Genomic DNA, 12,932 nt, shown 5'->3' with positions numbered 1-12,932 from the left:
ACTTGTTATAGTTGTTATTTCAGGTCATTTTAATTTAAAAGTTTTTTTTTTTTTTTTTTTTTCAGCAGATGGAAGCAATCTGCCCCTAATGCATGATGTCTTTTTCATATTTTCTCCCTGAATTAAAATGAGAAATGATTATCTTCACTGAAGTGAATCGAACATAAAATGTTCTTCCTTTATATGAAAATTCATGGTGTTGTTTTAGTCATTTAGAGGTAAATAAGGTAAAAATGACAGTTAATGTTTGTGGTCAAATTGGACCCCAAAGACCACAAGTATGCACCTGTAATGAAGGGTGCACAAGGGTTAAAATGCAGAAATACAAAGCTTCTAATTTTAAAGAAGCACTTTAATTAATTTGTCAGGTTAAACTAATTTATTAAATGAGCAGTACAGTTGTTTACATCTTTGTTAACCAGAATTACAGGACTTACGCCATTAACTTTACACAGAAAAGGTTAGAAAGCAATTTATCACACTAAAATCATGTTAACACGCATATTGTATAGCATCTTAAATTTGAATGTATTTTGAGTATTTTAACGTTTACAGATTGGCACTGTTCACTTTGATTCTAAGTGACACACCATAACACATATATACATATACATATACATGTGTGTGTGTGTGTGTGTGTGTATATATATATATATATTTTTTTTTTTTTTTTTTAAGAAAAGGAGGGACAAGACAAAATAAATGTTTGTGGTAATCAACAGTATGCCACAAATGCTTTAGATTGAACTTAACTTGTATTGAACCAGGAATATTCCTTTAACATCAGGTTGCATGTCACTCTGGATGAAAGTGTCAGCTCAATTTACATATGATTATACATATGTAAATCTTACTCTAAAAGTCATAATATCTATGCAAAATATATGCAATTCATCAGTGCACTTTTGGATAATCAACTGACAGGCAATGGAACAAATAAATGAATAAAATTGTATATAATATACACAAGGAGATGGCGTGTTGGCGGTTTAGTGTTGTAGATTTTCCGTAAGGGTTGCAAATGCCATCTGATAAATTTAGTGGTAAAATTGACAAGCATAACGCCTAAAGGTAATGCAAGCAAATAATTTGCATGCGGTTTGCAATAGCTACACTGGGAACTTGGCAGTGACATACAGCAGATATTGTTGACATTTGTAGGACAAAATACTTATTTGTTGTTAATATAAGGAATATCAATGAGTTGTGCAAAATGGACATAAAAGTAGTATAAAGGCCCAATTGTGCTCTTGAGTATGTGATGAAATTTACATGAACACTGTAACGTTTTTGCAAAACTTAACTTACGTGCTTCATTACACGTTTGGCTGCAGTTCCCCTCATGAACGCCGCGTCATAGCTAACACTATCGGGTTATCCCCGCTGCGTAGCCAATCTCTGAAACTCTTTAAAAACTCACCTATTTTAATTGACAGATAGCTCTTTGTGACCAATGGATACCTGAATATTAAAGTTAAAATAACACCATTCTAAGTAGAAGTTGATTTTATATGTTAGTTTTATAAAAATGCTAGCTGCACTAAGTTTAAATGCATTAAGCTGAAGACATCTTTTAGTTACTTTGACGTTTTTGGTGTTACTCAGAGGACAGGATATAAATTTAAGTCTTTTGATCTAATAATGCTTAATGTGACCATCAGATAGAAATAAAAAAACTCTGTCGTTTTTTTACCCTTGCTACAGTATATACCAGTGGGGATTTCTTTAAGACTGCAAGGGAAGCTCAGCTTCCCCTATAATGTCAAAAAAATAATGGTCAAATATGTACTATTGTGTAAACAATTTATTGACTAAAAATGCGTTAGAACACGTTCATCTCGAAGACGAGTTCGTTCAGAATCAGCTACATTACATATAGCAGGTCGGCTGACTCGATTTACTTCTCATACATTCCCGTAGCGTCAGTGCATTTCCCTGTTGAAGCCGAGCGTCCATTGACTTCAATGGGGCTGCTCTGAACAGTTTTTTTCAGTGCTCCGAAAATAGACGGTCATTGGATAAATGCTGCGATTATGTCCGCCCACGGACGCTCAGCGTCTCTGGGGGTGAATGAGGAGTGGGCTGGCCCGGACTCCGGGCTTCCGCGTGATGATTGGAGGATCTGTCGAAAGACTGCATCTCCTTTTGATTGACAGCGAATCTGTACTATAAGAAGTCACTGAAGCTATTTCGCGCTCAGACCCATCGCGGATTTCTCAAGTGTAGTCGAAAGACAAACTGCTGCAACCTATTTCTTTATATTTGTTTGGCGAAATTGCTAGTCAATTTGCATAATACATTTCACACAATTATACACCACATTCCTTGTTTCAGTTTTACCAAGTTTAATATATTTTGTTTTACAGCGTTCGTTTGTTCGTTCATTCATTCATACAGTAGGCTAGGCTAGCGTCGTACGGGTGAAACTGCGCACGATGGCAGACGGTGCTAATATTGTCGACCTGATTTTGGCGAAGCCATTTGAAAGTCTTCCTTACGAGGAAAAAATTTGAATTAAACAGCAGGGCAGATCAACACCTAAGATTGATTTAGTGCAAAAAATAGGGTAAATAAGTTTATAATGTAGGCCGAAAATGAGCTTCCCCTCTTTGAAAGACCAGCAGCCGCCACTGGTATATACATCACCTGGGCCTTATTCTGATTTCCTTGGTGAATTTGCAAATGTTTTATCAGATCTTGTAGTTACTGTAGATAAAGTTTTAATTGTTGGTGACTTCAACATTCACATAGATAAAGGATAATGAAACATTGGGATTAGCATTTATTTAAGTGAACTTCTGCAGTTAACTCTCTTGGAGTCAAAATGTAACAGGACCAACTCATCGCCATAATCTTATGCTAGATTCAATTCTATCATATGGAGTTGATGTTGATAAAATAGAAATTCTGCCGCAGAGCGATGATATCTCAGATCATTACCTCGTCTCTTGTATGCTGCAATCAGCTAATGTTACTCAATCTACACCAAGCTATCATTCAGGTAGAACTATTCTTTTGATGACTAAAGATAGCTTCACTAATAATCTTCCAAATCTATCTCATACACAGGTTAAACCCCAAAGCCTAGAAGAACTTGATGAAATAACAGAAAATATAAAGAGCCATCTCTAGCACTCTTGACAGTGTAGCCCCCCTTCGATTAAAGAAAATTAAAGAAAAACACCCTGCACCATGGTGCAATGATCACAGTCATGCTCTCAAGAGAGCAGCTCGGAAAATGGAGCACAAGTGGAAGAATACTAAATAAGAGGTTGTAAGACCGTCACAGGAAGGAGGACACAGGAAACGAGGGTGTGAACTAAAGGTAAGGCTTTTATTTGCCGTTTTCTCTCTCACAGATACACAGTAAACAAAACAGTATACAAGTGCACTGGGTTGGCTTGTGGGGCTCTCTCTCTCGACTGCAGGCTCTGTGTCTGCTTTTATGCCGCTCTCCTCGTGCTCACTGGAATTAGAGACAGGTGTTAGGCATAATTTAGCTCAGGTGTAAGCGCCCTTACCGCTTTCCTCTCCTGGACTGGCACTTGACCACGCCCCCGCTGCCACAGAGGTATTTCACGGTGCATGGAAGGATAGTGTCTGGCACTAAAAAAATGCCAGGTCAGCATATTTTAGAAAACTCATAAAAAATAACCACAACAATCTTAGGTGTTTATTTATTACTGTGGCTTTATTGGTTAGGAATATAGCCAAAACATAACCAGATATTAAGTTACAGCACAAGAGTAATGACTTCATGAATTTCTTTACTGATAAAATTGAAATAATCAGAAAAAAATGAAATTATGCAATCATCCGTCATAGCGCCTGAGAAAAAAAAGTGTCTCATAATTTTCCTCACATGCAACTTCAATCCTTCACTGTCATAGGTCATGAAGAGTTAACAACAATAATCTTAACATCAAAAGCCACATATTTGTTAGATCCAATACAAACCAAGCTCTTAACCATATGGGGTCTGAGGGTGTTTTTGGCCCTGGAGATGTTTTGACATGCCTTGAAATTTTTGCTTTTTTTAGTTGCTTAAAAACACATTAGTGGCTAAAGTCTGATAACACTGTATTCAGCACAAACTGGGCTACAATAATATGTGAGCAACATATGTGTACATGTTTATATTTGTGAGAAAATAACGTTTATACATGGATAAAAACAAAAAATGTAAGTCATTGAAATAAGGCCATATAACACATACTAAACATTTGTCCACAAGACATTTGAGAACTGGATCTTGTAGCCTAGAGTTTGTGCTACAAAATTATGTGAAAACCATCCTGATCACTCATTCATACAAAACAATTTAGTCATTTAACTTTTGTAAGACACTTTTAGTGTTAGAAAGGTTATATGCGAGGAGGCGTGAACTGTCATGAATATTGATGTATTTCACACCCGAGGAGACAAAAGACCCCTCCCCGGGGCCTATCCATGAGGAATGTGACAGAAAGAGAATGAATGTGAGGAGACTTTATGATCAAAATCAAGTTTTATGTTAAAAGAAGTACTCTGACTATACATATTCTTTACATAAAGAACCTTTCTTAATTTTAGACCTACACTACCATTTAAAAGAAGTCTCTTCTGCTCACCAAGACTGCATTTATTTGATCCAAAATACAGTAAAAACAGTTTTCTATTTGAATATATAGTAGAATGCAATTTGTGATCAAAGCTGAATTTTCAGCATCATTACGGCAGTCTTCAATCACATGATCCTACCGAAATCATAATATGCTAATTTTCTAATATGGGCATATTTACATCCCATTTGACACATTTACAACCCAACACATATTTGCAAGCACAAGCTTTATTGATGATAATAAGGCAGCATAAACACTAGTTAAAATATTATTTAAACATTCATATTATTTATATATCGTATTACATATCATATTTATATCATACAGCATACAATTTAAATACCTGCTTTAGCCGAAAACAACATTTAAGTGTAACTAAAACTTGCCTATTAGGACATATTTTAAATTTCAATACTCTGAATCCTGGCTGGCAAGTTTGGAAACAGTCCCGCTAGTAAAATATGTACATGTTTATATAAAATAACATGTCAACTAATATGCAAGTAAAACTAAATGACATACTCATCCGAAATTGTATCCTCGGCTGGATCAAGTCTCTCTTCAAAATGCAAAAGTTCATCCCGCTCTTCTTCTGAGGAAAATTTGAACTCTTTGTCACTATCCAGGAGTTTCCTCACTTGTTTATCATGCCATTTTCAAAATGCGCTGAAAAGTGAACAAACTTGATGTTTTGAAGGCACAGTCGGGGCATTTACCATTTGCATTGATCGCCTCACACATTATAGTATGAATAGCGCCCTCTGCCCGTGGCCACATTAGGGATAATTAGCTGAGCCAGGAGAAACTGTACATTGCTTTGTTTCATACAGATTAAATTGCAGGAGTATATTTGTTTTAAATTTGAATTGTTTTATTTAAAATTACACATGTTTCATGTTTGTGTGATAAGTATTCGCAGTTTCAGTTAATTTTGGTGACGTGTTTCAGAAATATGCTCGCGAACACAGAGACTGCTGAAAGCTCGCCTTTTTATTTTCTTTATTTTACAAAATCACAAGGTTTTGTTGTTATTGTGAGTGTACATAACTAAAAGTAGACCCTTTATAGTCTCTGATGATGTCTTACACTTATCTGTATGCCCCAAAATGACAGAGTATTTTAAGTTGTTTCCGCTGTAATGACGAAAACATTCATCAGGACGCGCCGGCATGACTGTCAACCCTAGAGGATTAAAAGAGATATTCCCAGAAATATCAGAACCTCTTCTTAATATTATTAACTCCTCGCTATCCTTAGGACATGTCCCAAGAAACGTTAAAATGGCAGTTATCAAACCGCTTATTAAGAAGCCACAACTTGATCCTGAAAAATTGGCTAATTATAGACCGATTTCAAATCTCTCGTTTATGTCGAAAATACTAGAAAAGGTAGTATCCTCCCAAATATGTTCATATCTACAGAGAAATAGTATGAACAATTTCAGTCAGGATTTAGGCCTCAACACAGTACAGAGACTGCACTTATCAGTTACAAATGACTTGCTCTCATCTGATCACGGCTGCATTTCACTTCTAGTGCTTTTAGATCTTAGTGCTGCATTCGACATCATAGATCACAACATTCTCTTGAATAGGCTTTAGAATTATATTGGCATTTGTGGACTTGTATTAGCATGGTTTAGGTCCTATTTAGCAGACTGCTACCACTTGTAAATGAGGAATTGTCAAACAAAACAAAAGTAAAATATGGCGTGCCACATGGATCAGTTTTAGGGCCTCTGCTTTTCTCCTTGTATATGCTTCCCCTGGGAGATATTATCAGGAATCATGGAATAAGTTTTCACTGTTATGACAACGATACCCAACATTATATTTCTTAAACTTGATGAGATTTCACAATTCTCCAAATTAGCAGAGTGTATCAATGAAAAAAGATTGGATGGCCTGAAATGTCCTTCTACACAATTCCGACCAAACTGAGGTACTAATTATTGGACCAAAACCTCAAAAAAATCAAACCCTAAAATATCATTTGACTCTCGCTGGATGTACAGTTACATCATCTTCAGCAGCGAAGAACTTATTATATGTGATATTTGATACCAATCTGTCCTTTGAAAATAAAATTGCCAATGTTTGCAGAACAGCATTCTTTCACCTAAGAAATATTGCTAAATTACGACACAAGCTCTTGGTTGCTGATACCGAAAAACAAATTAATGCGTTCATGACCTCAAGACTACATTATTGTAATATATTACTGGGAGGATATCTAGCAATATACAATAAATAAACTTAAATTGGTTCAAAATGCAGCAACCAATGTGCTGACGAAAACCAAGAAATATGATCATATTAGCCCCATTTTATGGTCGTTACATTGGCTACCCACTAAATTTCATATTAATTAAAAAATTCTGTTAACTACATACAAAGCTTTGAATGGTCTAGCTCCGCAGTACTTAAGTGACCTTCTACCATGCTATATTCCATCATGTTCATTACGATCACAAAATTCTGGCCTGTTAATATTCCTAGTATATCAAAATCCACAAAAGGTGGTAGATCCTTTTCATATTTGGTTCCTAAACTATGGAATAGTCTCCCTAACACTGTTCGAGATGCAGACACACTCTCTCAGTTTAAGTCTAGACTAAAGACTCATCTATTTAGCCAGGCATACACCTGATTTATCATTCAACTCACAATTAGGCTGCTTTATTTAGGTCATCCTGAACCAAAAACCAGAAACAGTGATCATGATCTATAACTCTGCAATAAATTGAATAGCATCTATGCTAATATAATTGCATTTGTTTCCCTGTCTCAACCTCGAGATCACCAGAACCGGCTGGATTGACTCCACTGCTACGTGTTGCTGTGTGATGACTAACAGCAGCCGGTGTCAGCTAAACACCACTTCAGTCTTTTACAATGGACTTCAGAGGATGAACTGATGCCAACTCCAACCATAAGACATGGGATACTTCATATGCCATTGCCTGAACCTTGGATTTAGGATAGACCTCACCGAAATTTCCAGCCATTTCCATTTCCATTTCTCTGCCTCCATCACCTTGGTCTAATGATGGACTACACTCTTGAAATGGAATACATAGACTAACAATTAATTGCCAACAAAACACTTCATCAGCCAACAAACAAAAGGACAATGCATCTATGTGAACTTCGGTAGTTAATCCAGGATGTACTTCAAAGACATTTGTCATTAATCTTACAGTTCAAACTAAATCTTTGTTTAAATACTGACACTTAACACTTACTTAGTTTAATTGTTTTAAACCATGACTTGCACTATACACAAGTAATATTGGCATTATATTCATGATGTTAGCCAGAGAGGAACTGGCCCCCACAGTGAGTCTGGTTTCTCCCAAGGTTATTTTTCTCCATTAACCCACATCTTCTGGAGTTTTGTGCTCCTTGCCAATATTTCATAGGGCCCATGTTACTGCACTCCTGTTCATTAACCTGATGAGCAAGTACAGAGCAATCATTTGAGCCTCTGTGTGTCCTGCAGTGCTGGGGATTTATGACATGACTTTCACTGCCCTTTTCTGAAATGCTTTTTAACAAGCCACATGCTGCTCACTCATAGAGCACAATATGACATGCAATATTTCCTTCAGTGTATGTCAGAATCCCAGTTAAGGCCATTAACAGTTAATTTGTTGGCAAATATAAAAAGGAAACAACACAAGTTCACCATCAGCACTCCACATGCAACTTTCTTTGCAACCTGACAGACAGTTCAGCGATAAACCAAACTGTAATCACAATGCATTAGGCTACTTCAAGGGATAGTTCACCCAGAAATGCTCTCATCATTTACTCACCCTACTGGCATCCCAGATGTGTATGACTTTCTTTCTTCTGCAGAACACCAACAAAGATAAATAGAATATTTCAGCTCTGTAATCCATACAATGCAAGTGAATAGGTGCAACAATTTTGAAGCTCCAAAAACCACATCAATGGAGCATAAAAGTAATCTATTTGACTCCAGTGGTTAAATCCATGTATTCAGACATAATATGATAGGTATGGGTGAGAAATAGATCACTATTCAAGTCATATTCTGTTATAAATTCTCCTCCCTGCCCAGTAGGGGGCAATTTGTATGAAGAACATGAATCACCAAAAACAGTGAAATTGAAGGAAAAGGGACTTAAATTTGTATCTGTTTCTCACCCAAACCAAACCTATCTTGGCTTCAGAAGATATGGACATAAACGCTAGAGTCGCCTGGAGTACTTTTATGTTGCCCTCATGTGGATTTAGGAGCTTCAAAATGTTGGGACCCATTCACTTGCATTGTATGAACCTATGGAGCTGAGATAGACTTCTTAAAATTTTCATTTGAGTTCAGCAGAAAGTCATACATATCTGCCCAATCATAATAACAACATAACATAGAGTATATACACTTGTCACTGCAGGTGGGACAGGTCAAATTGAAGATTATGGCAGGAAACCAGAATTGACAGGCAAATCCTCCACCTTTTAAATAGGCCCAAATATAACACAAGTGTAAAGTTAGTATAATTAGATCCAGAAATCTGCTTGTGAAGGGCATTCTTGTGAATATTTAATTATCCATAGTTGGGTGGTTGACATTTAGGCATGAAAATGAGAAGGAAAATTCACACAAATTATCTGAGAAGACAATGCTTTTGTAAAAAATAAATAGCATTTTGAATGGTCTACAGTATAAGTATAATAACTTCACAACTTTTTAGACAGCTTTTGTTTTTACAGTGACTTTTTAAGTGTAGCTGTTAATTCTGAGTCTGAAACCATGTTGTGACAGAATGAGGCTAATGTTTTAGGTTCCTTATAATACTGCTGAATATGAAATAGTTTGGAAGTTCTTATGCAATCATTACTACAAAACATTCAACAAACATCACAATGACTTCAGTAGATCCTCAATATTCTGCTCATTATTTTAGTTTAATCTTTATAAGATGTTATCTGGGTCAAAGACAACTCCCTTGTCCCAGAAATGAAAGTGTCAGTTCTCTGTGGAAACAAGTACACTAAATTCACTCACCATGCTAAAAACAAAATGCAAAACACAACTGAAGTTCAATAGTCAGCCTCTCAAATATAATCAAGGAGAAAGTTACAAGGCAAAAAAAAAAGGCTTGATGCAGAGCTTGAAACATGATGACTCTCATGTTTTACTATTTATATTTAGCTGCGGAATCGGTGGGTTTAATTTGAAATACAGTATCTGCTTTTTTCCTTGATTAATGACCTCCAGTTAACAGCAATGGGCTAAACTACAAGAACAAGTCCTAAACAGACACAGGCATTTGCCTTCAGGCTGCTACACAGAATAGGATGTTTCTCAATTTTCTTTACAGTAATCCCAAACACCAGTCTCCCTGCAGTCACCACTTCCAATGAACTCCAGATTGCTACATATCACATACAGTCTTAACTGAACCTTTGATTACACCTTGAATGTCTGGTTCTCTTCTCTTTTCTTTTTGATTTATTTCATCCTACTGCTGCCGCTACACATGTCAAAGTTTAGGGTGATAGAATTTAAAGCGATAGTTCATCCTCATTTCAAACCTGTTTTACTTTCTTCCCTCAATGGAACACAAAAGGCAAAATATCAGCCTCAGTCACCGTTCACTTTTATTGCACCTTTTTTTCCAAATGGTGTAAGTGAACAGTGACTGTGGCTTTCATTCTGCCAAACATCTCCTTTATGTTTCATAGAAGAATGTCATACGGTATGGGTTTGAATCAACATTAGGTTGAGTAAATGATGACATAATTTTCACTTTGCAAGAGACAGACAACATGAATGATTATAAAACAGACAGACAACTGTCAACCAAATAATCAGATATAACAGACATAAAAGTGACATTATGTGTCCATGGTCACAAAGCCAGCTTGGCATCACCCAACTCAAGATAAACAAGTAGAGGGTTTAAGTTTTATGATTGTTTTCCTCTTTTGGCAGTCATATGGTGATTAATCACATTAAAGCAATTAAAAAGGTTGTCTCTGTGCTATTGGCCTAATCCCTAATATCCTTCTGTTTTACTGTTGGAAAGTACCGAGGTTCATGGAGAGGATGTATCTATCAAACATATGAGATCATTGTTATGATACTGACTTTTATCAGCACTACAACAAAACACACTATAGTGTCTCTGATATAACAAGATATACTGGTTTGTTTGAAAACTTTCCTGCTTATTTGCTACAAAGCAGTCGTCATAACAACTAAATAATTTTAGCTTGATCAGTTTGAATGTGCACCCTGTGACCTAGGTAATACTGCGATAAAGTATCCTTTCTCAACCTCTGTTTGTTGAGGCTAGGCTGGAATTCAAGGACACACGGGCTGCATGCTCATTTGGTGTCTGGTTGAGGAGTACAGTAGTTTAATATGAATGCACATTTGGAAGACTTGCATACTATAAACTTGCAATACAAAGCATAACACTGGTCATCTTCACATTACATGGCATTGAAAAGGTCCAGACTGGGAATTGAGCCTACCTTTCTCAGAGGTATGGAAGTGGGGCTTAGAAGTGTTGCTTACTGTCCATGAGCTGATTGCGGTATCCAGTGCAGGTGGTGTTGTGTTTTGTGTGTGATTTACTGGATAGGAGGAAGTAGGCTTAATTGTAATGTTTAGTCCTGTGGAGAATGTAGAGTTTTCTTTGACTCCACTGCGTTTGTATGTTGGGTTCATTGTTTTGGTCACAGGCGCAGCCGTGGTGGTCATCCGTAGGTGGCTAGTTTTACCAGTTGTCCTGGAGTCCTTGGTTGTGATAGTCATTATGGGAGTGAAAGGTGACAACCTGTAGTTCCTGTCGTCCTCCTGTAAGTGGTTTGGGATGGTGGTCGCCTCCAACTGGTCCTCCAATACAGCACGCGGGAGTCTCGCGCCTGGAGACCCGTCTTCATCGCTCTCGCGGTGAACAGGACGAGACGAACCAGCTGCTATGCATCCAAACAACAGTAACTCCAAAATTGAAACCAGTAACATACTGTAACACATACACGTCATTTTGTTCTTTAGCTCCCCATGTGAAAGGTTTAAAGTTTAACCTTTCGATGTAAACACATTTCTTACAACGTACTCTTTGAGTACGTAAAATGTTTCCACATGTCCACTCGCTGCGTGAACGGCGCGGTTTCACTCCGGCAGGACTGACAGTTGGAAACCCCGCCTACTATAGCCACTCCCCCAACATTCAGGATGCAAGCATTTATTTGCAGAAAATGACAACTGGTTAATATATCAGAAAAGATGCATTGTTTTCAGACCTCGAATAGTACAAAGAAAACAAGTTCATTTTCATTTTTAAACAACACAATACTGTTTTAACTTAGGAGGTGGCTTGATTCATGCATCCTTCACAAAGACGAATCTGCCCGATTCCAGCCATGCTGAAGCACCCCCCGATCATCACCGAGGTTGCATGAATCAAGCCACGTTTAAGGTTATCCTGGAAGAAAACTTGCTTCCATTTGCTCTGACAATGTTCCCCAACTCTGAGGATTGCATCCCCCCCCCCCCGATTGAAAATCAGGGTTATTCCACCAAATATTGATTTCTGAACACTTCCTAAGTTATAGCATTAGTATTGTGTTGTTAAATGAATATGAACTTGTTTTCTTTGACTTATTCTAGGTCTGAATATACTGCATCTTTATTGTTATTTTGACCAGTTGTCATTTTCTGCAAATAAATGCTCTAAATGACAATAGTTTTATTTGGAATTTGGGAGGAATGCTGTCAGTAGTTTATAAAATAAAACAAAAGTGTTCATTTTACTGAAACACATACCTAGAAATAGTAAATCCAGAGAAACTGCTAATTTTGCAGTGGTCTATATCAGAGCTATATCTGATTCTACTTAGATAAGAGCTTTAGCAATGCTAGAAATGAGGATGAAAGTTCTCAACGAGTATAAATAAACTATAATTATACAGTAATATATAATACAAATACAATTTATAGCCTACCATTCAGTGTAGCCTATAATACCTAAGTCTATATATAAGCATGGTCATCAAAATTGTAATGTCATGCAATGTAATATAAAAAAGATTTTAGAGAGTTATCGATTACAACTAAGCTGTGTTCTTCAAGGTATTTATTGCTGTGTTGTTTTGCATAATTTTTTGTTTATCATTAGGCCTAATGCAAAAATATAGTCAAAAGATATTTTAGCCTACGATTGAAGCATTTCAATTTAATTACAAAATCCCATCAAATTGAATTACGTAGCTAATCTTTAACAAAATGAATGAATAAAACTTGAATACATTTACGTTTTATTCATTTAATTTGGTTAAAGATAACGCA

At 36.6% G+C, this 12,932-nt stretch overlaps 1 protein-coding gene across 1 annotated transcript in view; it reads right to left on the bottom strand.

Moving 5' to 3' along the window:
• Positions 1–11,746, bottom strand: part of LOC127634110 (multiple epidermal growth factor-like domains protein 9) — a 126,037-nt gene extending 114,291 nt beyond the window's left edge. Inside the window, exon 1 of the mRNA XM_052113518.1 lies at positions 11,114–11,746. Coding sequence (XP_051969478.1) covers positions 11,114–11,627 — 514 coding nt within the window. The 5' untranslated portion in view covers positions 11,628–11,746. The remainder of the gene's footprint in view (positions 1–11,113) is intronic.
• Between the last annotated feature and the right edge of the window lie 1,186 nt (positions 11,747–12,932).

Source organism: Xyrauchen texanus, chromosome 4, assembly GCF_025860055.1.
Source record: "Xyrauchen texanus isolate HMW12.3.18 chromosome 4, RBS_HiC_50CHRs, whole genome shotgun sequence".
Taxonomy (NCBI): domain Eukaryota; kingdom Metazoa; phylum Chordata; class Actinopteri; order Cypriniformes; family Catostomidae; genus Xyrauchen; species Xyrauchen texanus.
This window is presented reverse-complemented; position numbering and strand designations above follow the sequence as displayed.